Source organism: Ambystoma mexicanum, chromosome 14 (assembly GCF_040938575.1).
Source record: "Ambystoma mexicanum isolate Mex_15411 chromosome 14, UKY_AmexF1_1, whole genome shotgun sequence".
Classification (NCBI taxonomy): domain Eukaryota; kingdom Metazoa; phylum Chordata; class Amphibia; order Caudata; family Ambystomatidae; genus Ambystoma; species Ambystoma mexicanum.
The window spans coordinates 87,652,103-87,679,111 of NC_090940.1; the positions used below are offsets into that span (position 1 = coordinate 87,652,103).

The following is a 27,009-nucleotide window of genomic DNA, read 5'->3' on the forward strand; positions in this document are numbered from 1 at the left end:
TCTGTTAAAACACTCTGAATTCTCACTCCATTTTTCTCGATCTATAGATCCATACCATATTCATTCAATGGCCCTCATTACGACCCTGGCGGAGTGGGTTTCCGCCAGCGTTATTCGCGGCGGACCCGTCCGCCCTACTACGAGTTCCCGTAGCGCCATGGAGCCTTTCTCCGCCTGGTTTTACCGGGCGGAGAAATCCATGGCGCTAAGGGACCTCGTTGTTAATTACGCCACCGTACTTTACGGTGGCGTAATTAACGCCTTCCCCACTCCCATTATACCCTATGGGGCAAGAATGGGAATGGGGAAGGGCAAAATGGGGATTGGGGATTTACCGCTCCGCCAAGGTCGGCATGGGGTGGTAAATCCGCCAACCCCCATGGCGCTATCGGCGGCTTTCCGCCGTGCTCCGCGGTGCATTTAGCACCGCGAATTCCGCCAGGGTCGTAATGAGGGCCAATGTGTGTGAAGGGGTGATAACTTGTGTCTGAGAGAGCTCATTCTTTCATTCAGGAGAGTAAAGGGGGCACAACCCCCTGTATGTGGGATCAGGCTCATGTTGTCCCATGGTCCCTCACGCCAGAATGAGTGAGCAGGTTTCAAGACCCTGCTGATTCTGATATCTTACAGGCTCGAGCCTTCTATCCCTTGCCCCATGATGGCTTCCAACATCCTGAGCGGCAGCTTATGGACAGCAGGCAGCTCGGGGCATGCTTGTTGCCAATTGACTGTAGCCAAATCTACTATTCAGACACTGGGAAAGTGCCATGAATCCACATTGGTGGTGAAGAAGCACTGAACATACAGAACACAATGCTATAGTGTTGCAGTCCTGCTGAGAAATGACAATTCGGTCTGTTTAAATGTAAAGCAGAGTGGCTGAGAAGTAAACGCACATAAAGCAGCCGTGGTGGGTGGAAGTGCTGCTTCGGTGGCATCAGGAGCATGCAATTCCCTGCAGGGTAGTGTTGGTCATTTCCTATTGAAGTATAGCAGCCCTATTGAGAAGTGCCATTACAAGTGAAGCTGCCCAGTGGGCTGGATCGGTGCTGCCCCATAAAAGGTGTAGAAGCCTCTGTGAGAAGTGGCAGGACTGTCCCAATGGTGAGAAGTGTAGAATTTTCACATTAACTATGCTTAAGCACTTTGGGTTATTGAATAGTGCTGCTACATTCTGAGTAATTCCATCTCTTTAAATATATTAGCTCTTGTATAACCACAACAGTGTTTAGTTATTCTGATGAAGGTGAAGATGATATCAGACTTGCTCAATAGTTCTGGTTCTGTATCATTAAATGTACTTCAGATCTTCAGAGTCTCAGGAGGATAGCTCAGGGGCAACGTGCTCGCCTCGGAAGCAAGACGACACGGAGCAACACAGGTTCGATCCCTCGGTCCGTGGAACACAGGTTCGATCCCTCAGTCCGCGCTTAGAAACCTTGGGGTATTATGCGCATTATAAATAACCAATAAAAACAAATAAATATGCTGAGAAGTGCAGGGCCTTGTCAATAAGAGTGTAGCAGCTCAACTGAGAAGTGATGATGTTGTCCCATCAAAAGTATAGCAGCCCCACTAAGATGAACTAGCATTGCCTCAACAAAAGCATAGTATTACCGCTGACAGGATTCAACAATTATAGAAGCCCAATAGCACTGCACCATTGAGTTACAGCAGCCCTGCAAGTACTGTTCCATTGAATGGCATTACACTGAACAAGATCAACAGTATGGCAAGGTCCTTACTAGGTTCTATGTGATAATTCCACATTTTGAAGAACACATACACAAAAGAGTGATTTATTTCGGCTGATTGTGGTCTTCAAAATGCTGAATTATCACATTCTACTGCTCCCCCCCAAGAAGGTGATCCCACCTCACCCCACAATTCCCCCCTCTCCCGCGCTGTTTCCTTCCTTAGAATTCAGGGGAAGTTCCCTCCCTCAATGCCTCTGTTCCCCGCATAGCATTCACCCTCAACACGTGCACACTCAGAGACATCCAAACAGTCTCATTTGCCCTCTCCCTGCCCCCTCCCTCCCCAGATGCAATGGATGCAATGCAAGAGGGGTGCTCAGATGTAGGGGTACACCCAACCCAAAACGATTTTTATAAATTGAGGGACAGAGGCTCTTCCTTTGCATCTGTGCCACAATTCATAAAAATCGTTTTGAGTTGGTGTACCTCTACATCTGTGCACCCCCCTTGTCAAGAGGGGTGCACAGATTTACAAATACACCCAACCCAAAACGATTTTTAGAAATTGAGGGACAAACTTGCTTTGCATCTGTGCCTCAATTTCTAAAAGTCGTTTTTGGTTGGTGTACCTCTACATCTGTGCACCCCTCTTGCGAGGAGGGGTGCACAGATTTACAAATACAGCCAACCCAAAACGATTTTTAGAAATTTAGGCACAGATGAAACAAGACCCTCTTGCTTTGCATCTGTCCCTCAATTTCTAAACATCTTTTTTTTACCAAGCATTTACCCAGGCCAGAGAGAGACACAGTATGGATGGAACAATGGGCCATCCATACTGTGTCTCTTTTCTCCGGCCCGGGGGGGGGGGCTCAGCACCGACTTCATTCTGCCGGCGGGTGCCCGGGCCCCGGAGCACCCACATACTCGGCACCCCTGAGGTGGAGGATAATCTGTTCCTTTCCAAAGTGTGGTGGCTGTCGGTGCAAGGCTTTTAGGGTGCTTTGCTAGTGATAGGCAAGATCCCAAAGCTGAACTTCACTGCATTTGCCTGCTCTATTTAGGGAACACTCATGCCGTTACCGCTCAGCCCCTATATGTCTGCCAGTAAATAGAGGATCAGTGGAAAAGCACTTAGAGTAGATGCAGGAGAACATGTTCACCACTATGATACAGATACCCTGTCTGGACCTGAGGGTGCCAACCCCCCTGCCACACAACAGCAGACCTGGGGCTCCACATGCAGATCATCCTTATACCTGGTAAGCCTCCTCACGCCTGCACGCAGCAGCAAGCCTCTTGTTTCTATGGCCTGCTGAATACCGGGCCTTCCTTCTGTTACCCGCCTTCCTCTCAGCACCCCTATATCCCTCTTGGGTTCATTGTGTTGCTGTCTCGCAGCCACTTTTTGCTTCCCTGCTCCCTCCTCCATGTCGCTCTCGCCTACCTTCACACAGCATTGACTCACTTACTTGGCACCTGCCTTCACTACTGACCAAATAATTACTAGTTTCCGGCTGATTTCTTGTGCCTTGGTGCTACACTTGACTGCAACCGCAAGGTAAATCGCTCCCTTGCTACCGTGATTATGAGCTCTCCTCCACATCTGCGCCATGCAAATTGCTTACTCCTATATTTGCTACCATTGCTGTATTCTAATGCCTACCACCTTTATCCTGATTGCATGTAACAGAATCTAGTTGTTTGTGAAATCTGTTTTGGCATTTTAACTAGATAGCCTAAAACAGAATCTAGCTGTTTGTGAAATCTTTTGCTGCATTGTAATGTTTGGGCACTTTAACTAGATATCCTAAAACTTAATCTAGCTGTTTTGAAATCTTTTGGCCTCACCTAAATTGTTAATTTTGCATATCTGTTGAGAATTCAATTACTTCATTGCTGTAATCATCCTAGCCCCTCAGCTGCATTTTTTAAATCCCAAATCTGTGTATTCTGTAATTCCTATGACAATGTATAATGTAGTACTTTCACCTGTTTCCCCACCTATCTCACTCATGTTGTCATACTACTGCTTGCTGTAACTTAATCCCTTTCTCCTTGGACTCTGAATTTACTGTACTTCTGTATCATCCCCCCCGCCTCCCACTGTATTTGACTTCTAGGCCTTGGTGAATTCCTCTTGCACAGTGCAGTCCTTCTTCCTGACCAGTCCCACCCACACCCCACCCCCCTCTACACATGGTGCTCTCTGCTTCCCTTATCTACTCTAACTGTTACTCTATCACCTATCCTATCTCTCTTTCGAAGTATGGAGGGAAAATGTTAAAGAAAGCGCTCATGGCCTCCAACCCAGGCCTCCCCATTGCCGATACCTACGTCAATGCTTCCTCTAGGCAGACTATTACCGACATCCTCTTCACTGTCCCTTCTCCCGACCTATGGACTCCTCATATGGTCTCCATCCTATCCCCTTTTTTCCTCCTCACCCATTAACGATGAAACCAAATGGGACATTCTCTTGGCATACTTCCATCATCTAGGTGCATTATTAATGTCTACCATAATGGCACTATCATGGACCAGGGCTCTCAGCCCTACCTCCTCCTTCTGGATGGGCGTCTCTCGTCTCTCATCAAATTCCTCCCCTCTCCTGCCACTCCTCCTACTGCCACCACTGTGGCCTCCCCGCCTCCTCCGATGGGTGTACCATGCCCCTGTACCCCACTTCAGAAGAACTTTAAAGATGGCAACCATCTTCACGTAACTACCCTCAACTCTCGCTCTGCTGTTAAACACTCCTCTGACATCTGTGACCTCCTTTAAGACCTTCAAAATGACGTCCTTGCTGTCACCGAGACATGGTTCAATGCCAGCTCTGTCACTGCTTTTGACACTTCCCTTCCTGAGGACTACAAGATCCTCTGCAGGCCCAGGGCTAACCGGATTGGAGGTGGTGTGGCCCTTATCTTCCCTGAATGGGTCCCTGCTAATTATCATTACAACTCAATCTTACTCTTCCTTTGAATGCCTCGTCTGTAGGCTGTGTGTCTCTCCCACCCTCTCCCTCACTCTTGCCACTATGTACAAGCCCCCTGGACCAACCACCCTTTTCCTCAATTAATAGGCTGACCTCTTCTCCTCTCTCCCGACAACCTCCCCCAAATTTCTCTTCCTGAGTGACTTTAGCATTCATCTAGACTCTCCAAATGTGGCCTCTGTACCTTTTTTGCATTACCTCTGTGATTCCCTTTCCCTCACTATTCTTCCCTCCGGCCCGGTCCACTCTGCTGGTCACACCTTGGATGTGCTCATCTCTGCAGACATTCCTCTCTCTGACCCTCTAACTACCCCTCTCTCCTGGTCTGACTACTCTCTCCTCACCTCCCATCTGGAGCTCCCGGTACCCTCAGTGATGCCTCTGCCCGCAATGCCAGTCTCCTTCTTTGACATTCGACCAATCAAGCGTGTGTCAGTCGCTGCATTTGCTGCCATTTTTATTCCTCCTTCCACCACTGCTCTTGACTCTCATACCAACTCTGCACTTGCAAACCTCCATCTCTCCATCTACAACACTCTGGACATCCTTGCCCCTGTCATGAGGGTCTGCATGAAGCCTGCCTCCAAGTGCAACTCTTGGTAGGAATCTGACTTGGCCACTCTGAAACGCAAGTGTAGAGTCGCTGAGCGGAAGTAGCAGGCCACAAGCACATCCTCCGGCAAACTGGCCTGCCGCCTGCTCCACATGCAATATCGTTTCTCCAACCGCTCTAAGAAGAGGACTCATGACCAAGCTTGCATTTCCGGGTCCACTAATAACACGGCTGAACTTTTCAAAATCTTCAAGGAAATTGCCAATCCAACTGCAGTCTCCTGTTCTCATCTACCATCCCAGGCCCTCTGCACCACACTGGCCTCCCACCTCTCCACCAAAACTCGGGACATCCTGTCCTCACTCTCCTCAACTCCACCCATCCTCCTTTCTGTGCTTGCCTCCCTTGGCCCCCCTCTTGCCCCCGACCATACTCTCCTCCTTCTCTCACATTGCACCGGATGAGGTCTCTGGCATAATCTGCTCTATGAAAGTCTCCTCCAAACAGGTGTTCCCCTGTTCTGATCCCTCTCGATCTTTCCTGTGCCTTGGACACGGTCCATCATGCCATCCTCATAAATAATCTCCACGATAGCCTAGGTATCACTGACCGGGCACTGGATTGGCTGACATCCTTCCTTTCTAACTGACCTACCCAAGTACAACTGGGCCCTTTCCTCTCCACCACCTCTCTCTCTACCTGCAGCCTCCCTCAGTACTCGATCCTATCGCTGTGGTTTTTCAATATCTACCTTGCCCATCTGGCCCACTTGATCACCACCTTCTCTCCTCACTTCCATTGTTATGCGGATGACACGCAGCTCTCCTTTAAACTTCCCTCCTCTTCTTCCTCTCCTAACCCTGACTGCCTGACTGCTATTCAGGCGTGGTGTTCTGCTAATGATTTCTGCCCTAATGCCAGTAAGACTGATCCTTATCATTGGGATGCCTGCTCCCTGTTACCCTCCTGCTCTCTGGCCACCCTCCTTGGGCCCCCTCCCCTCACCCTCTTGTGAGGCAAAATACTGTGGTGTCATCTTCAACGGCTCTCTCTCCTTCTCTCACATCACAGGCCTTGCCAAGAAGTCCAACTTTCAGCTTCACCTCCTCAGAGGGATTCTCCCTTTCCTCACCTTTCCCCAGAAGCTCAATGTCGCCAGAGCTCTGGTCCTCTCTAGGCTGGACTACTGCAACAGCCTCTTCCTCAATCTGCCTCTTTCCTCCCTTCGCACTCCTCAACCAATCCAGAATAGGGTTGCTAGACTTATCCTTGGCCTTAAGCCCAGGGACTGCATCTCTCCAGCCCTACAATCTCTCCACTTGCTCACGGTGGCTGCAAGAATCAAATTCAAGACCCTCTGCATCATCCACAAAGCCTTCCGGGACATCATGGGACCCCGCTACATCCAAATTACTCTCCCGAAATACCTCCCTGCTAGTGTTCTTCAGTCCTCTAGCTCCAACTCTCTGCATGTCAGACGTTTCTCCAAGCAGAGAGTGGGAGGTAGAGCTCTTTGTTCGGCAGGAGCCTCCCTCTGGAATGGCCTTCCTGCCCCTCTCAGACTTGAGCTGGATCTCCTTAAGTTCCGGAAACTTCTCAAGACTTTCCTTTTCTCCTCCTCCTTCGCTCTCCCATGCCCTTGCTAATGTTCCCCTGCTGCTGTGACTGGCGCCTGGTCCCTTATGGGTTCCATGTGTTAATACCCCCGCAAAAATATCCGCATACAAACATATCGGCATATTTTTGTGGCAATATTAAGCCATGGAACTTGCGGGGGTCACCCCGACAACACCCATAATTATTTTAATGGAGAGGGGAACACCCCCACAACCCCTGGTCCCATTAACCCCATAAACTATCCCCACTAATAATATTGCCGATGACCTTATCCCATGACCATATATATGGATATATTATTGATGGGGATAATATTACCCGATACCCCCTTATGTGCCTTCCTGGGGCGAGTGCCTCCTCATCCAGTCTACCCCAGCACCCCGTAACCAGCACTTGCCCTCAGGCACCCTTCCCTGACTAGCCTGACTCTGGACCCCCATCCTCGCACTAGTTAGCCCCGACCCCTTTTCCCCTGGCACTTTCCCAACAAAGCTCCCCCCAGCACTTCCAGGTCCTGAGCCTCAGCCTTCCTGCACTTCTCCCCTACCACCCTTCCCTTATCCCAACCTGTCCGCCCTCACCTGCCCCGTCCACCTGCAATTATTGTCACTGCACTTGCATAGTCCGAATGTCAGGTATGCAGTGATAAAATCGCGGCAAAAATGTTGCCTGTACAAAAAATTGTGGCAAAAATGCAGCGGTTTGACCCGTTAAAGGTGTACCCCATTACACCATTTAAGTGGTGTGGGGGCTGCAGGGGTGTCCCCCACTCCTCTTAAATGGTATAATCGGTACAGAGGTTGCGGGGGTGTCCCACGCATCCTTTACTTGCAGCGGCAAAACCACTGCCTTTTTGCTGCAATATTTTGTGTCCACAGCAATTTTTGCCATGATTTTAACACATGGAACCGAATGTCACAAGGCCTAATAGGACCATTATTATTGTTGTTGTTTCTCCTTTGTCACCCCCCCCTTTTTTGTCTTGTAGTGCCTTGAAACACTTGTGTATAGGTGCCATAAAAATGGCCAGTAAATAAATAAATACAATAAATATCAGCACCTTCCTGAGGTTATAAGGTGGATGGAATAGTCTCCACTTCTTGCCATGATGGAATTAAGGATCTAGTCCCCATCACAGGAGCAAAGTCTACATAACCCTTTATTTTTGCTTTGTGAATAGCAACACCTATTTCTATGCACAGGTGATGGGCTATTGGTTGTGCCCCTTGAGTTTTTTTTCCATCCTTTTGAAGCCCAACTATACAACCCGGTGTGGTAATCTGGTATTATAGTGGTTGGCAAGCTATAGATTTCTATGTGGTCTCTAACAGTCCTGTTGGGCAAACAGGTGCCCCAGAAGATGTGAGATGCAGGAAGGCCTCTCCCTCACACTGATTGATGACTACTGTGCACACAGATATACATTACTTATATAATATTAAAAAATAAACGGACTCCAATAAATGAACAGCCACACAAGAGCTATATTAGGACTCCAATAAATGAATGTCCACACAAGAGTTATATTACACACTGTCAATTTCACACTAGGTTCTCTATTTATAGCCATACTTTGGAGATAGTTCCTTCAATGGATTGTATTCTTCCACAAATTCCTCATCTTTTTGGATGCCTATGCAGCATCAGCTGCTCGGAATTTCTTTTTCAACCGGGTGGTGTAGTGTGGCTCGATCTCGTCTGTCGACGCCCTCGTGTTTGGACGTGCCACTCATCAACTTGGACGTGATGTTGATCGCCAAACTGAAGGGATACCTTACCTCAGTTGCTTTTTTTCCACACACTCAGCACACTACTTGGAACACGGCTCGATTACTTCCACTCATTTGAAATTCTTGCTCTGCCAGCATGTTGGGGCCTCAACTGTCCAGATTCAAGCACTGCAAGAACTGCAACTCCAAAATGTCTCTCATGAAACCACACACTATCTGCGTGTGATGTCTCTGTGTCGTGCACAATACGGAGCAATGTGGTACTTATCCGGCCATAAACCAGAAAGCAGTGAAGAAACTATTGGCTAAGCTGGCGCTCGGTAGATCGCTGTCGAAATCTCTGGCAAATTCAGTCTCAAAATCCTCAGAGCATGAGACCGAGGGGCCTACTCACAAGAAACGTCAGGGAAGAAGACATCACAAAAAATTGAAAAACAATCACGCTCACGTAGTCCCACCACTCTTCTTTCACTTCACAAAAGAAGTGCTGATACAGACATGATTTCAACTTGTCTGACGAAAATGGTACGTCATACCCTGCGAAGGGTACGTCCAGGGAGGAGTGGGAAGATTTTAAAGGCAAATTATTAATGTTTTTGAGACGGTCGTAGCTGGTGCGACTCTGGCCTTGACGCTGAAGGCAATCTCAGCTCCGACTGCACGCAGTTTGTCTGGCACAAAGGTAGCCAAGGGAGGTCAAACACCCTTGTGCTCCACCTCGAAGGAGAAGCCTACTCCAATGCTGATACAACCGACGCTCACCTGCAAAGCCCCTGACCAACAGAGGTTCCACAAGATCAGAGTTATGTACCGCAGTCAAGGTCTGATTTCTTCGACTCAATGTGGTCGATCAACGACGAGGAGGGCGACCCAATCCTTTCCGATATGCAGCTGCGGATGGGCACGACCATGGGTCCATTGCCCGATTTTATGCTGGACCAAGCAGGGTTACTAGAACTGGTGCAGGGACTCCACGACGCAAGCAAACTAGGTGTCCCCGGACGTCGAGTTCCACAGGAGGCCCCTTACTCTCAACATCGCAAGGCGGTCCTCGTCACAGTCAGTACGAGTTGACCGATATTCTCGACCTAGGGCTGCAGGTGGAACATGCCTTGCCATTCTATGCCACCATAGCAGACCCTGTCATGCGCCTGTAGCAAAACCTGTGTTCAACACCGGCTGTCGGTGTGGATTTAACAAAGAAATACAAGCCGGCCAGAGGTGATCTTCCATTCTTGATGGTGCATCTGAACCCATGGCACTTGTGGTACAGGCTGCAATGGTTACCTCGAGGCCCTCGACTTTAACCTTGAGCCTCCCCACGGACAGGGAGTTGAGGAAGGTCGACCCTTTGGCAAAGAACGTATTTGTATCGGGATCATGGTGCTAGAGGTCATCAACGCCTCTACTGCCTTTGCAAAATATTCGCATATACGGTGGAATGCCATAACGGCAGCAGCTGACCACTTCCCAGTAAGGCAGATTGAGGACGTCTTTTTAGATATTGTGCATGATGACAAAAAGATGGCCTGCTAGGTGCTTCAGGGGGGATTGGATGCCACGGACTGTGAGGGTCGTGCCATTTGCACGTTGACAGTGTTGTGCAGGTTGGCCTATCTTAGGAGCGAAGGGTTTTCCCCAAATGTCCAAACATAGCTCCAGGACTTGACCGTTGATGGGGAAAATATTTTTGGCCCCAAATCTGATTAGTCCCTCAAGAGGTTTAAAGACTCAAAATTGACAGGGAAATCTCTGGGCCTGACAGTGCAGCAGCAGCCAACAAAGCACAATTTTGCTTTTGGATCGAGAGGGCGAGGCTATAACAGTGGTACTCCACTTTCCCTAGTAGAGCGCAGATCACCCAGGCCAAGCAGGGGCAGCATAGCTTCCCACAGCCAGGGAAAAGCAGAGGAGCATCAAGGCAGACGAGTCCTGCTGTTGCATCGACAGCACCTGTGTTTCAGAAGCTTACCATTTCTGAAACTGTCACTGGACAGTCCTCCACCATCCTACTGACAGCCAGAACAGGAGCTCCAGGAGCAGCTGCAAGCCATTCTAATGAAGGGAGCAGTAGAGGAGGTGCCACTTGATGAGAAAGGCTCGGGCTGGTATTCCCCTGGTTCCCAAGAAAGGGGGAAGACTCTGTCCCATCCTGGACCTCAGGGCCTTGAACAAGTTCTTGAGGAAAGATACATTCAGGATGGTGACGTTGAGGGAAATTCTCCAGGCTGTACAGCTCCAAGACTGGCTGGTGTTGTTGGACCGTCCATGTGCCTATACACAAGAAATACAGGTGATCTTGAGGTTTGTCATTGGGGATGCACATTACCAGCTCATGGTGCTCGCTTTTGGCTTGACCTCTGCACCCATGATTTTTTACCAACCTGATGGCAGTGGTGGCGCCACATCTCAGGAGATTCACCTTCTTCGTACTCCCATACTTAGATGATTGGCTGATCCGGGATCAGTCACCAGAGCAGGTTTCGAGACACTTGCTCACTGTGACATGACTTGGGGTTCTCCCTGAACTTACAGAAATCACAAATTTACCAGCACAGAGGCTCCAATTGATCAGAGCGGTCTTGGAGACCCAGGAATCGGAAGATTTTCCTCTTCCGGAGGGAGTCACCAACATGGCAAAGATGGTCAGTCTTTCCGGCGTGCGCTTTACTGTGTTTGCCTGGCCTCACGGCATCCTGTATTTTCCTAGAGCAACAGGCAAGGCTCCAGGTGAGATCCCTACAGTGGCTTCTCAGGAGCTATTGGTCTCAGTACTTCGGCGAGATGTCGATGTGCTCCAAGTGTCGAGATATGTGGTCAACGACCTGGCTTGGTGGAGCGACAGAATGAACGTGTTGACAGGAGAACTATTCTGGGCCCCATATCCAGAGCACAGGTAATCATGGATGCTCTCTGAAGGGCTGGGAGGCTCATTGCAGCCCTCTTCAAGTCAGCGGCCACTGGTCCCAGAAGGAAAAACCTTGCCACATAAATCTGCTTGAGTCGCAGACGGTCAGACTAGCGCTGACAGGGTTTGCACCCTCTCTACAGGGGAAGCAGGTTGTAGTCTTAATGGACAGCACAGTAACCATGCACTACCTCAACAAGCAGGGGCGTAAGATCAATGCCTCTGTGCAGGGAGGCTATGCCACTATGGTTCTAGATGCTGCAGAACAACATCTCAGCCCCTGCAGCTCATCTGCCAAGGGGGAATGGTCTGGAGGACGCTCTGAGCAGCAGAGCTCAGTTTACCACAAGTGGGAGGTCACTACAGAGGGCACCCCGACAGTAGACCTGTTTGCAATGCAGGACCACACGAAATGCAAATGTTTCTGTTTGAGGGAATTTCCCCCCAAGAAGATATAGGTGGACACGTTTCTGGTGGAGTGATCCTTTGGCCTCCACTATGCGTTCCTGTTACCAGTCATCCCTTGGGTTCTCAGGAGGTTGCGGAGATTCAGAGATCACATCATTCTCATCGTCCTGGAACGGGCGAGGAGTATGTGGTCCCAGACCTCCTGGAACTGCTCACATGCCCAGCTCACTGGCTTCCTCTGAGACCGGACCTCTTGTCACAGTGGGCAGACAAAGTGCTTCACCTGAACCCAGGCCCTCTCAATCTGTGTGTGTGGTTCTTGATAGATTAAGGTAAGGGGAGTGGGACCTGAATGAGGAGGGTTTAGGGGTGTTGTTGCCTGCGCACTGACTATCCACTATGTCCCTGTACGTGTGCTGGTTCTGAACTTTTGTGGCTTGGTATACAGCAAAAGGAGAGGACCATATGTCATGTCCCACCTCCACGGTTATGGAGTTTTTGCTGGCCTTAGCAAAATCAGGGCTGCAGGTGGGTATGTTAAAGTGGTATCTGGCAGCCCTTTTCTTGCTTAAGTGGACGCCGAGAACAAGGTTAATTTTTTACCATTCCAATGGTGGCCCAGTTCCGTAAGTGGCTTGTAAATTCTTTCCCTCCTTTGCCTTATGCAGTCCCTGATTGGGATTTGAACATGGTTCTAACCTTTTTAATGGCGGGCTCTGTTTGAGCCTATACACTTTACTTCCATTAGACTTTTCGCTTTGAAGACTGCCTCTTCAGTAGCGATCACGTCCGCAAGGCGAGTCAGTGAGTCGCAAACACTCTCTTGTAAGACCCCCTTTTGGCGGTCTTTCAAGGATAAGGGTTCCCTGAAGGTTTGCCCTATGTTTTTACTTAATGTGGTGTCAAAGTAACACTTGAGCCAGAGTATAGACCTCCCAGCATTTTACCCTTCACTCCATTCATCTAAGGATGCGTAGAGGCTCCACAGATTGGACCCTAAGAGGGCTCTCAGTTTTTATCTGGCAAGAACTAGCACTTTCAGAAAGGACGACCAGCTGTTTGTTGTATTTTCACAATCCAGGCTGGGGCGGGTGGTTACGAATCAGACCATCTCCCGGTGGATAGTGTTGTGCATATCAGAGTGGTACCAGAATACGGGTAAGGATGTACTGTCAGGGTTTAGGGCCCACTCATACAGAGGAGTCGTGACCTCTTTGGCCCTCCAGTGGGGGTGCCGGTAACAGAAATTTGTCGAGTGGTGAAGTGGCCTTAATTTCACATTTGCCAAGCATTACAGCTTAGACATGGCCCAAGGAGCCGATGGTCATTTTGGGAGAGTGGCCGTCCAAAGCTTCTTACCCGCTTGGAAGTTCATGGATTTTAATTGCGGTCTGTTGTCACACTTCTGCGTGCAGATGACAAGAGGAAGATGTTTATTTCCCAAGTTTACACGTTTTTTCTTGATTCGTTCCTCTCAACAACAACAAAAACAGCAAGCAAAATGATTTGTGGCGTGGGAAAGATATGGGGTTTCCAGCTTGAGTAGTGCTTCTTTCCTATCGAATGTTCAGATAATGCACCAAGTTGGGAGGAAAACCCAGATGTGAAACGCGTCCAGACAGAGATAGTGGCTTAAAGGCCAAGTGAATCCTCTGGAAGAATGTCGGCCGATGCACAATTAGGTTGTTTATTAAAGCAAGATCGCCAATATCCTCTTGTGTGTGTCTCCAAGGTGTTTCATTAGGGATTCATAATGATCTTAATGCCAGTGTGTGATTATTGGTAACAGGACAGAGCACAATCTGTAGTACATCAGCAACGGCTAGTAGTATAAGAGTGAACAATTTCCCATGGCCATTAGCTTTGTGAGGTCCCTCTTATATCTAAAAGAGTAGTTTCAGTGTTACAAGGAGACCAAGAGCCCAATTGGAAGTCAAACAATAGGCCGTTTGGTTCGAAGTATGTAGAACACAGCGAGGTACCCACCATATCCCAAACTGTTGCAAATGCAAGTAGGCCATTCAATGGGCTGTAATTAGCCGGGTTTTGGGAATTTGCATGAGGTTTATTCAAAGGTGGTGCGACAGCGGAAAGAAACAAGGCCTGAGTGCGATCCCACCTGTTGAAATAGCGTCATATGGGAAAGGTTGATGAACTTTTCTTTGCATTTGCCATGGAAGATGGTGATTTTTTGGGGGGAGGAAAGGATATTGCAGAGATCAGTCTTTGCAGCTGGGTTGAAGTAATTGGAGGCAATTGGGTGATGAGTATATGAAGGCGAGGTTTCACCTAAGAGCAAAGCAGCTGAGCTAACGTTTGCTTTCAAGGAGCAATGTTGTTACTGATGAAAGCCATCACAAGTCCAGAGACATAAGAATGCAGTTGAGGTTTTAGGATCTGCAAGTCCTTTTAAATGCAGAAAAGGTATTTAGATAAATTCGCTGCATTTTTGGAACACTGTTGAAAATGGGTTATGTTTCCTCTGCATCAAGCAGCCTTGTAATTGCAGCAGAAAATGGGAGCATAAAAGAATGTCTGTCTTTGTTATAGGACCTAGCCTTCTTTTTTACCTGCTGTTCTTCAACTGTAAACTAGAAACGTGTTTTCCTGTGGCTGGGTTCGGCTTATTAACTCTGAAACGGTGCAGGTTTGATCAAGGGCAGGGAAGACCTTGGTTTCGGAGTGGATGAGGAAATAATCAGAGGGCTCAAGGTTGGGCCCCTCTGTCTTCAAAAGAGTTGGGTTGGTGCTTATTCCAGTTAGATCACTGGATAAAGGGTCCCTTTAGCTGAGGTTACTTTAATGTAGTGCTTAGCTCATCTTTTATGATGAAAGATATGAGTGAATGGTCTGATCATGAGGGTGTCTAATAGCTGTCATTGTGAGTTCTGGGAGATTGTCTTGGCAAGCTTCTCTAATTCAGACCTAAAACTGCTAACACTCATGGGAACCGAGCCCAGATATTCCCTCTCTATTGTTTAGCATTGAATTTGGTGAAGGCGCTGCCTCCTGAATCTATCAGCAGCAGTGTCTCATTAGAACAACAGTGTTTTCAACTTTGTTTCTGAATGCAAGGAGATTGCTAATATCCCATGCATTGGTGGGTAGAATAGTCCACAAGATCAGTTGCAGCAACAGTGCAGGAACGGCCAAAAGCCCCAGAACATTTAAAACGACTGGTGGATAGTGTGGAATGATGTAACTGCTCTGTATTTAAGTAGGTCTGCCACCTATATGCCCAGCAAAGGGAACACATTGCATCTTTAATGTGAGTTTGCCCATGAAGTTCTTTAACACAATCACTAAGATTTGGTTTGTGTGTTACCATCAGGGACCTGGATTCTCTCAGTGGAAACAATAAGACGGCGTCCGCTGGCATCGCCCTGCCTATCGAAGAGGTCGTGCAGACGCTGGAGGATCTGATCACATATTTCCAACCTCCTGATGAAGAGCTTGAGCATGAAGACAAGCAGAACAAGCTCCGCTCCCTGAAGAACCGGCAGAACCTCTTCAAGGAGGAAGTAAGCACCATTCCCATGTCTTCCTTTAACTCTTGACTCCTCCTCTAAGACATGTCATCAATGTAGTGACTCCAGATTGGTTTGTGTTTGGGGGGACTTTAAATCATTCCTGTGCGCTGCTTGATCTTGCTGTGAGGAGGAGGATGAGGGAATGTTGCAGGGGTGAGGATCTCCTCCCACTAAACACAGCCTGCCTAGGACAATACAGTCATGAGCAGGGATTAGCAAAGGGCGCATATAAAATGCACTGAATGAATGAGATGTGAGTGGACAAGCACAGTGATGAGTGTGTGGGGTGTAGATGTAACGTGTGACACAAGAAGTGTGTCATTGACTTATTGTATAAGTGGTTGGCACGAGGTGCCGATGAGCAATCAGCTACTGACTAAGGAAACAAGTGAGTGAATGCACGGCTATATAATGTTATTGAACTAGAGTGAGTGACTCATTAAAAGTGTGAGCGAAGTAAGATGTGCACACATGAAAGAAGACACACAATGGCATGAAATAGCAAATCAGCGAAATAAGAGTGCATTCAAGGAATGAGGAGGCTGTAAGGAGGTGAATGAGTCATGTGAGTAAACTGATCAGTCAAGGGTTGGGAAAAGTGAAAGACTGAATATAAGAAATCATTTTGGGCAGACCCATTCATAATTGAATTCATAAAGGCAAACATGAAACAATGTGTCACCGAATGAACCAGAGGTTGAGTGCATGAACAAGTTAGCGAAGGTGCACTTGAGTAAAAAAATAAATAATAATAACAACTAATTCAGTAAGATAGCTCAGAGAGTGAATGAGTTTGGTGACATGGCCTGCTACAAAACCCTCTTCCGGAGCGTACATCAAACCACCAGTCAAGCCAGATTGCAATACGTAAAGTGGGGGTATGCAGGCTTCTTTCCCTAGCTTATAAAAGCTGTAGAGTTGTGATTTTTTAAATAGGCTCAGGGCCCATGCGCGCTTATCTCATTCCAAGCACCAATCTGCATTTGCACAAGTTAAGCAACGTGCTACACCACTACAAGTTCAGTCTGGGCATCTGTGGGTGCACACACGTGGAAGAAAATGCCTAGCTGCAGGCACGTGTATTGCCAAAGGGCCACGGATAGATGAGGGGTCTGCCTGAAAGGTAGCTGAATGCTGTATCCATGCCTCCCCTGAGCTGCCATTCTCCCGCCAGCCAGACTTACCTCACTTTCATCAGCAGCACTAATAGCTCATCCTCCATTCTGCCCTCCGGGCACCACATCACTGCTTCTGGGGGCCGTGCCATTCTACCAGGGCGTCCTTGGCCCTGGGCGCCGTTCGAGAGACTTTGACCATCCTGTTTGATCGTTTGTGACTGGAGCGTCTTTTTGTGTTAACATCTGCCTTAAGACCTCTTCTTTAATCGTGTTGCCCTCCACTGAGTCTCTCCAGCTGCCTCTCCCTGGCTGGGACTGTCCTTCCCTTAAGACCTTCCCTTAAGACCGTGGCTGAGGTCCCCTTATTAGTTGGTTATTGTCCACAACGTTTTAGCAGTTATTAGCAGTTATTTCTCGCTGCCACTGTTTTTTCCTTCCTACTCTTGCCGCTTTCTCAGTTCCCTGGAATACCCGCATTTACTGCAATCTTTTATCTATTTCTCCCCATCAAGGTCCCCCCCTCACTACCGGTCTTCTTGATGCCTGCTCTATCTGTAGCACAGCTCAGCTTCTCATTGATACATTGGTTTCTCTTAATCTGCAATTCCTTTGTCTCACTGAGACCTGGTTCTCCACTGCTGACATTGTTATCTCCGAATCTCTGTTCACCTGTTCTTCCGGTTTCTCCCAATCCCTCGTCTTGTTGGAAGGGGTGGTGACGGGACTGATGTACTCTTTAACACTTCTTTTTCTATTGCCCCCTTCTTCAGTTTCTCCGTCTCTAGTCCCCTCTTTCGAATATCATTTAATTTGTTTCTCCAAACCCTATGCTATTTCATTTCTTATCATTTCTCACCCTCCCAGCACTCTCCCATCCTTTTGTTCTGACTTGGACTCTTTACTTTCAGTCCTCCTTCCTCTTTCCCTTTTTCTCCTTGGTGATGTCCATCTTCATCTCTCCACTATTCATTCTTCTCCTTTGCTTGCCCTTGTGGACTTGTATAGCCCTTTTCAATACCCTACACCTCCATCACACTCTTCTGGTTCAGCTCTCTGTCTTATTTTTTCCTCTGCTGCTTCATCTTCTGTTTCTTTCCATCCTTTCACTCTTTTTGGTTCACCTTCTCTCTTTTTCATATACTATTTCTATGCCCCCTCTCTCTCCTGCATCTAAGCAAACTTTTCTTCGTGGGAATCTTTCTACATTCAACACTTCTGTCTTTCCCCGTACTCTTCTTTTTGCTCAGCCTTCTCTTGCAACTTTCCTTGCACTCCCTGTGGATACATCGCTCTCTTCTTTAAATATGGCTCTTTCTTCTTCACTGGATATACACTACCTATTATCACTGGATATACACTACCCATTATCACTGGATATACACTACCTATTATCACTGGATATACACTACCTATTATCACTGGATATACACTACCCATTATCACTGGATATACACTACCCATTATCACTGGATATACACTACCTATTATCACTGGATATACACTACCCATTATCACTGGATATACACTACCTATTATCACTGGATATACACTACCCATTATCACTGGATATACACTACCCATTATCACTGGATATACACTACCCATTATCACTGGATATACACTACCTATTATCACTGGATATACACTACCCATTATCACTGGATATACACTACCCATTATCACTGGATATACACTACCCATTATCACTGGATATACACTACCCATTATCACTGGATATACACTACCCATTATCACTGGATATACACTACCTATTATCACTGGATATACACTACCTATTATCACTGGATATACACTACCCATTATCACTGGATATACACTACCTATTATCACTGGATATACACTACCTATTATCACTGGATATACACTACCTATTATCACTGGATTTACACTACCCATTAAGCAGGGCATCTTCAGATCTTATTGCTCTGTTCTCTGTCCATTCTTCTTATGACTCTGCTCTTTCTACTGCTAAAATCTGGTATTTTTACAACCTTATTGTTTCTTATTCCCCTTATCCTTGTCACCTTTTCCAACTTCTAAACCGTATTCTCTCTCCCCCAACCCTTCTCCCTCCTCTCACTTTCCGCTTCTGATTTTGCTCATTTTTCATTTCTAAGGTTGCACTCTTAAGTGTCTCCTCTGTATCTACTGTTAAGTCTTCTTTAACTTTTGTTTCTCAGCCAGCTTACTTTTCCCTCATTCTCGTCTATATCTGAATCTGATACTGTCTGCTATCTTTCACCTGCTCACCCCACTCCTCTTGATTCCATTCCATCTACTCATATCACTAAGCTTTTTCTTTGTTTATTAATTTATATAATTTCATAAATGAATCTCTCTCTCCCCCCTCTACCACTTTCCCTGCTAACTTCAAAGTTGCCAATATTCTTCCTTTTCTAAATAAAAAACCTCTTTGGATACCTTTTTACCTTCTAAATATCGTCCTATTTTTCTTTTGCCGCGTCTGTCCAAGATCTTGGAACGGGTGGTCTACACTCGGGTCTCCTCTTATCTTGATCTTAACTCTCCTCTTGCACCTTCTCGGTCTGTTTTCTCGCCTTCCACTCTACGGAAACGCCACTTCTCTGTGTTCCTAATTATGCACTATCTGCTCGGCACACTAAACTCTCCTTGATCCTTATTCTTCTTGCTCTTTCAGCAGCTTTTGATACTGTGGATCACTGCACTTTACTTTTGAGTCGACACTCGCTAGATTTTTCTGGCTCTGCTCTGTCTTGGTTTAGATCACACTTTTTTGTTTCCTGGGTTGAATCTAAGCCCCCACCCCACCATTTCCGCTTGCCCATGGAGTGCCTCAAGTCTCAGTCATAGGCCCTCTCCTTTTTCTCTACATGCTACTCCTTTTTCTGCTATTGTCTCTTCGTTTGGGCTGTTTGCACACTTCTATGCAGACGACTCACAACTATTCTTCGCCTTTTCCTCCGTTTCCGATTGCCTGCACACTGCTATGTCTGATTGTTTGCTTGCCATGCAAGCATGGATGCATGCTCGTTTCTTCGTTTGAACGCTACTAAGAGCGAACATTCTTTTTTTGCAGCTGCTACTGCCCCCCCCCTATCCCTCCCCCTTCAATCAGCTGTCCCCTGTTCTCCCCTTTTCTTCCTCTGCTCGCAGCTTAGGCATCCTTTCTATGATATGATATGATGTGATATGATAACGGACCTATGCACAAGTGTTCCAAGGCGCGAGACTCCTTTCTCACTCTCTTTTACTTGACATATTTCTAATACGACACGATCCTGTCGATTTCATCTTTTTGATATTAGCAAAGCTGGTCCTTTCCTCACTTTTCATGTTACCAAGCTATTGACCACTTCCCTTGCTTTGTCTCATCTTGATTATTGTTCATGTCTTCTATTTGGTGTTCCTGTGCCCTATATAGCCCCTTTGTGCTCCATCTCTAATTCTGCTGTCCACCATCTGTTCTATTTCCCCCTCAGTCTTCCATTACCTCTGCCCTTCTTTCTCCTCGTTGACTATCCTTCAAAGCTCGTCTTCAATCCTGTTTCATTGCATTCGTTTTAAATGTGTCCATGGTCATCACCCGGTCATCCATGCTCCTTGGTGTCTATGTATATCCCTTCTCATCCTCTCCGTTCTCAATCCAATTTCTTCTTTTGTTCCTAGGCCCCCTTGCGCTCAGTCCCGTTTTCGTTCTTTTGAGCTTCTGAGCCCTAAGCTCTGGAATGCTCTTCAACTACACATTCGAATATTCAACAGTGTCTTCTTATTCTCTCTTTTGCACTTGCCCCTATGCCTTCATCCCCTGCTTTCGGCTGAACTTGTGTTCATGCATTGGTTGTGCCACCTTTCGTACTGTGTGCGTGGCACTTTGGCGAAAGCACCTTATAAATCAAAAATAAATACAAATAAATATACATGTAGAAATTCGCTCTATTGAACCTGAAGCCGCTAAATACACATAGTTTACAAGGGTCATTTCTGACTCCTGTGTGGCCGACCTGACCTTTTATCACGAGTTGGCGGAATTCAGGGGGCAGCCCTTGTAATGCCCATCCCCTGGACAGGGCCAGTGCAAGTATTTAAGCCACCCATTTGAAGTGCCCTCTCCCACCCGTCCTTCTCTACTGGTGGCACCCTAAGCAGCTGCCTAGAATTGCCTCATGATTGTAGCACTGACCCTGAATCTGTTTTCCCGCCTATTCTTCCTGCCAGCCCTACGTCAGCAGCAGCCCTCGGTTCCTGCACCCACGTGGTTGCAGGGCGCCAGTGACCCCTTAGCAGTGTTCCACTGCCCTTCGAGCCCCTCCACAATGCCCAGCAGTGCTACTCAAGTGTATGACTTGCACATTTTGCAAGATGAGGCTGCATTTGTACTGTGCTGTGAATTAGCTGCAATCATGAGAGGGTTATAAACACCTGACTGCCAGCCAGTTCTGACCCTTCTTTTACAGCACCATTGGACCCAGTCTGATTTGACGATGATTTAGGTTTCATTTAAGGCCGAAATACTGGAACCTCTAAGTGCTTGACTCATCCGCTGCTGGACTATGGTCCTACATGTGTACAGATGTTACAGAGCTCTTCAAGGTCTTGCAGACTTTGTGAAAGCACAGTGAGTGGAAACGGAGTGAACCTTGACAGAGAAGCTATGTCAGACTTTTGCTGACACGTCGTTGGCTAATTGCAGTGTCTATTTGGGCAGGGATTTACCTCTCGTTATTTGCACCTCGCTGCTTGAACCAAGCCTTGTTACTCCTGCCGCGTTTACAGCACGCTGTTAAGCCCCTCTTATCAGCTAGGGGCTCCTTTAAAAAAAAGTTCTATTTGCATGTAGGAGACCCCCTCCCTCTGCTCTTCCTTGCAAATGTAAAGTGTTGAAATGGCAAAATCCCCTGAACACCTTTCATTTCCTCACTAATAATGCAAAAGGTATGCAGGCCTCCTTCCAATTACACATACCAGACAGCATTGACACTACATTTCTATGAAATCCACCTGCTTTTAGCTGGTGCTAAAATAGGTGAATTCCACAGGAATCCAGTTAATTTACACCAGTCTGGGATTTACAAGCTGGCATTAACGCATTTGCTGTTTGCAATTGGAGCATAAATGCTTGGCAGAAACGAGCTTGCTGTCCCATGATCCTACTCCACCTGCAAAAATGTTATAAATCCCCAGCAGCAAAGAAAGGTGCTAAACCTCCTGTCATCCTTTTATGCCAGATTGTAACCCTCTTGGGAACTCGAAAACGAGACCCTTAATGCTTTAAGCTTCAAATTCAACATTTTGTAGGTGGCAAACAGTAATGTAGAGGGGGGGCCTTTAAATTGTGTCTCTAAAACCTGGGCATCCATATTTTTCAGTGAAACTATGCCTGGACACAAGTGCAAATGCACAGCGCAGTGACAGCGGGGCCAGTGCGGAAAAAGAGCAATGTGCAAAATGCAGCCTTTGCCAATCGTCTTGCCCATCCCCTCACCCTGCCTTTCTTTCAGATCTCAGACCTTAGGCATCTGCTCAAGAACATACAATGCATGTAATCCAATACATATGGACAGCTGGTCCGCAGAATGCAGTGCATGCAGCCCCATAGCTATGGCCAGCTGCTCAGCAACATTCAGTGCATGCAGCCCCATAGCTAAGGCCAGCTGCTCAGCAACACCTAGTGCATGGGAGCCCACGGGTATTGGACGGCTGCTCAGCAACATTCAGTGCATGCAGCCCCATAGCTAAGGCCAGCTGCTCAGCAACATTCAGTGCATGCAGCCCCATAGCTAAGGCCAGCTGCTCAGCAACATTCAGTGCATGCAGCCCCATAGCTATGGCCAGCTGCTCAGCAACATTCAGTGCATGCAGCCCCATAGCTAAGGCCAGCTGCTCAGCAACATTCAGTGCATGCAGCCCCATAGCTAAGGCCAGCTGCTCAGCAACATTCAGTGCATGCAGCCCCATAGCTAAGGCCAGCTGCTCAGCAACATTCAGTGCATGCAGCCCCATAGCTAAGGCCAGCTGCTCAGCAACATTCAGTGCATGCATCCCCATAGCTATGGCCAGCTGCTCAGCAACATTCAGTGCATGCAGCCCCATAGCTATGGCCAGCTGCTCAGCAACATTCAGTGCATGTATCCCCATAGCTATGGCCATCTGCTCAGCAACATTCAGTGCATGCAGCCCCATAACTATGGCCAGCTGCTCAGCAACATTCAGTGCATGCAGCCCCATAGATATGGCCAGCTGGTCTGCAAAATGCAGTGCATGCAGCCCCATAGCTATGGCCAGCTGCTCAGCAACACCTAGTGCATGGGAGCCCACGGGTATTGGACGGCTGCTCAGCAACATTCAGTGCATGCATCCCCATAGCTAAGGCCAGCTGCTCAGCAACATTCAGTGCATGCATCCCCATAGCTATGGCCAGCTGCTCAGAAACATTCAGTGCATGCAGCCCCATAGCTATGGCCAGCTGCTCAGCAACATTCAGTGCATGTATCCCCATAGCTATGGCCATCTGCTCAGCAACATTCAGTGCATGCAGCCCCATAACTATGGCCAGCTGCTCAGCAACATTCAGTGCATGCAGCCCCATAGATATGGCCAGCTGGTCCGCAAAATGCAGTGCATGCAGCCCCATAGCTATGGCCAGCTGCTCAGCAACACCTAGTGCATGGGAGCCCACGGGTATTGGACGGCTGCTCAGCAACATTCAATGCATGCAGCCCCATAGCTATGGCCAGCTGCTCAGCAACATTCAGTGCATGCATCCCCATAGCTATGGCCAGCTGCTCAGCAACATTCAGTGCATGCAGCCCCATAGCTATGGCCAGCTGCTCAGCAACATTCAGTGCATGTATCCCCATAGCTATGGCCATCTGCTCAGCAACATTCAGTGCATGCAGCCCCATAACTATGGCCAGCTGCTCAGCAACATTCAGTGCATGCAGCCCCATAGATATGGCCAGCTGGTCCGCAAAATGCAGTGCATGCAGCCCCATAGATATGGCCAGCTGCTCAGCAACACCTAGTGCATGGGAGCCCACGGGTATTGGACGGCTGCTCAGCAACATTCAGTGCATGCAGCCCCATAGCTATGGCCAGCTGCTCAGCAACATTCAGTGCATGCATCCCCAAAGCTATGGCCATCTGCTCAGCAACATTCAGTGCATGCAGCCCCATAACTATGGCCAGCTGCTCAGCAACATTCAGTGCATGCAGCCCCATAGATATGGCCAGCTGGTCCGCAAAATGCGGTGCATGCAGCCCCATAGCTATGGCCAGCTGCTCAGCAACACCTAGTGAATGGGAGCCCACGGGTATTGGGCGGCTGCTCAGCAACATTCAGTGCATGCAGCCCCATAGCTATGGCCAGCTGCTCAGCAACATTCAGTGCATGCAGCCCCATAGCTAAGGCCAGCTGCTCAGCAACATTCAGTGCATGCATCCCCATAGCTATGGCCAGCTGCTCAGCAACATTCAGTGCATGCAGCCCCATAGCTATGGCCAGCTGCTCAGCAACATTCAGTGCATGCATCCCCATAGCTATGGCCATCTGCTCAGCAACATTCAGTGCATGCAGCCCCATAACTATGGCCAGCTGCTCAGCAACATTCAGTGCATGCAGCCCCATAGATATGGCCAGCTGGTCCGCAAAATGCAGTGCATGCAGCCCCATAGCTATGGCCAGCTGCTCAGCAACACCTAGTGCATGGGAGCCCACGGGTATTGGGCGGCTGCTCAGCAACATTCAGTGCATGCAGCCCCATAGCTATGGCCAGCTGCTCAGCAACATTCAGTGCATGCAGCCCCATAGCTAAGGCCAGCTGCTCAGCAACATTCAGTGCATGCATCCCCATAGCTATGGCCAGCTGCTCAGCAACATTCAGTGCATGCAGCCCCATAGCTATGGCCAGCTGCTCAGCAACATTCAGTGCATGCAGCCCCATAGATATGGCCAGCTGGTCTGCAAAATGCAGTGCATGCAGCCCCATAGATATGGCCAGCTGCTCAGCAACACCTAGTGCATGGGAGCCCACGGGTATTGGGCGGCTGCTCAGCAACATTCAGTGCATGCAGCCCCATAGCTATGGCCAGCTGCTCAGCAACATTCAGTGCATGCAGCCCCATAGATATGGCCAGCGGCTCAGCAACATCCAGTACATGGGAACCCACGGGTATTAGGTAGCTGCTCAGCAACATTCAGTGCATGCAGCCCCTAGATATGGCCAGCTGCTCAGGAACATCCAGTACACGGGAACCCACGGGTATTAGGCAGCTGCTCAGCAACATTCGGTGCATGCAGCCCCTAGATATGGACAGCTGCTGAACAACACACAGTGCATGGAGATGCATAGATGTGTGCAGCTTCTCAGCAACGTACAGTGCATGCAGCCCTACAGCTATTGACATCTGCTTATCAAGATATGGTGCATACATCCCCATAGATTTACACAATGCATGCAGCCTCGCGGACATGAGCCATTCCTGAACAACACACTGTGAATGCAGCTCCATAGATATGACGAGCTGTTTGGAAATATTCATTGCAAGGGGCCCCATGTATATAGGTAGCTCCCGAAAACATATGTTGCGTATAACCCCACAGATATGGGGAGCTGTTCAGCAACACACAGTGCATGCAGCCACATAGATCGGTGCATTTCCTGAACAAAATACTGTGCTTGCAGATCCATAGATATGATCAGATGCTTAGCACCATACCGTACATGCAGCCCCACAAATATGACCAACCCCTCAGCAACATTCAGGGCATGTAGCGGCATTCATGTGAACAGCTGATTAGCAAGATACAGTGGAAACCACCCCATAAATAAGGACAGCGGCTTATCTTGAAACAGTACATCGAGCCCCACAGATAAGGAAAGCTGCTGAAAAACAGAGAGTGCATGCCCCATATATATGGACATCTGCTTATCAAGATATGTTCTGATCATCCCATACCAGCAATTACTAGAATTGACCATCTTCCAAACAAGCTATCCTGTCTCGGGAGGGAAGCTCAGGGGCAACATGCTCGCCTTGAAAGCAAGATGATGCAGAGCAACTTTCGATCCCGGGTCCGCGCTTAGAAACCTCTGGGTATTAAGCGTGTTATAAATAACCAATTACAGTGACACGATACAGTGAATATGCTGCTCAACAACATCCAATGCATTCAGCTCCACAGATATGGGAAGGTGCTCAGTAAACAATAGAGTATATGCAGCCACACCGATGGGTCTGCTGCTCAGCCGCATTCAATGCGTATAATCCCATAAATACGGACAGCAAAATTCAGTGCAGGCATCCCCATAGATGTGGGCAGCTCTAGACTTCATCCCCAAGAGTCCAATGCACAAAAGACTACACCCACAAAAGACTACACCATGTTGCGTGGACAACAGTGTGTCAGACTTCGGGGGAGGGGCTTGATGAGCAGATGGAGGAGGCAGCAGGGTCCAGTACAGGCAAGTGGGGATGGGCTGGGCGGGGAAAGTGGGTTGGCGGGGCCATGCAGCGGGGTGGAGGTGCTTGTGGATACCCACAGAGTGGACTGTGGGAAGGGGCGGCATACTACTAACCTTGAGATATGGGCAGCTTCTGAACATACAGTCCATGCAGCCTCATAGGTATAAGTGCCTAGTCAGCAATATACCATGCATGCACCTCCACAGATATGGACATCTGCTCAACATGCAGTGCATGTAGCCCCATAGATATGGACAGAAGCTTAGCAAGATCCAGTGGATAGATATTCAACATCATAATGTACATCCAGCCCCATATCTGCAACATACCATGCATGCAGCCCCATAGATATGGACAGAAGCTTAGCAAGATCCAGTGGATAGATATTTAACATCATAATGTACATCCAGCCCCATATCTGCAACATAGCATGCATGCAGCCCCATAGATATGGACAGAAGCTTAGCAAGATCCAGTGGATAGATATTTAACATCATAATGTACATCCAGCCCCATATCTGCAACATACCATGCATGCAGCCCCATAGATATGGACAGAAGCTTAGCAAGATCCAGTGTATAGATATTTAACATCATAATGTACATCCAGCCCCATAGATTAGGCAAGCTATTCTGCAACATACCATGCATGCAGCCCCATAGATATGCACAGCTGCTCAACAGGATTCAGTGCCTGTTGCCCCATGGATATGAGCAGTTGCTTATCGAGATTCGGTGCATGCTGCCACATGTGTTGAACAGCTACTGAACAGCATATGGCGCATGCAGCCACACAAATATGGACAGCTTCGCAACAAGATACAGTGAATGTAGCCCGTTTACATGGCCTGCTGCTAGGCAACATTCAGTGCATAGAGTAGAGGGAAGGCACTTGAACTCTTCAGCTTCCCTGGGAAGTGATCTGAATCACGCTTGCAATCAAATCTGCCTGCTCGTTATGAGTTTCAACCTGCAAGGATATGAC

At 48.0% G+C, this 27,009-nt stretch overlaps 1 protein-coding gene across 7 annotated transcripts in view; it reads left to right on the top strand.

Moving 5' to 3' along the window:
• RYR3 (ryanodine receptor 3) overlaps positions 1-27,009 on the top strand; it is a 1,751,462-nt gene that overhangs the window by 645,790 nt on the left and 1,078,663 nt on the right. For all 7 annotated transcript variants that reach the window (XM_069638568.1, XM_069638566.1, XM_069638573.1 and 4 more), the window contains one exon: positions 15,243-15,432. In XM_069638568.1, coding sequence (XP_069494669.1) covers positions 15,243-15,432 — 190 coding nt within the window. The remainder of the gene's footprint in view (positions 1-15,242; positions 15,433-27,009) is intronic.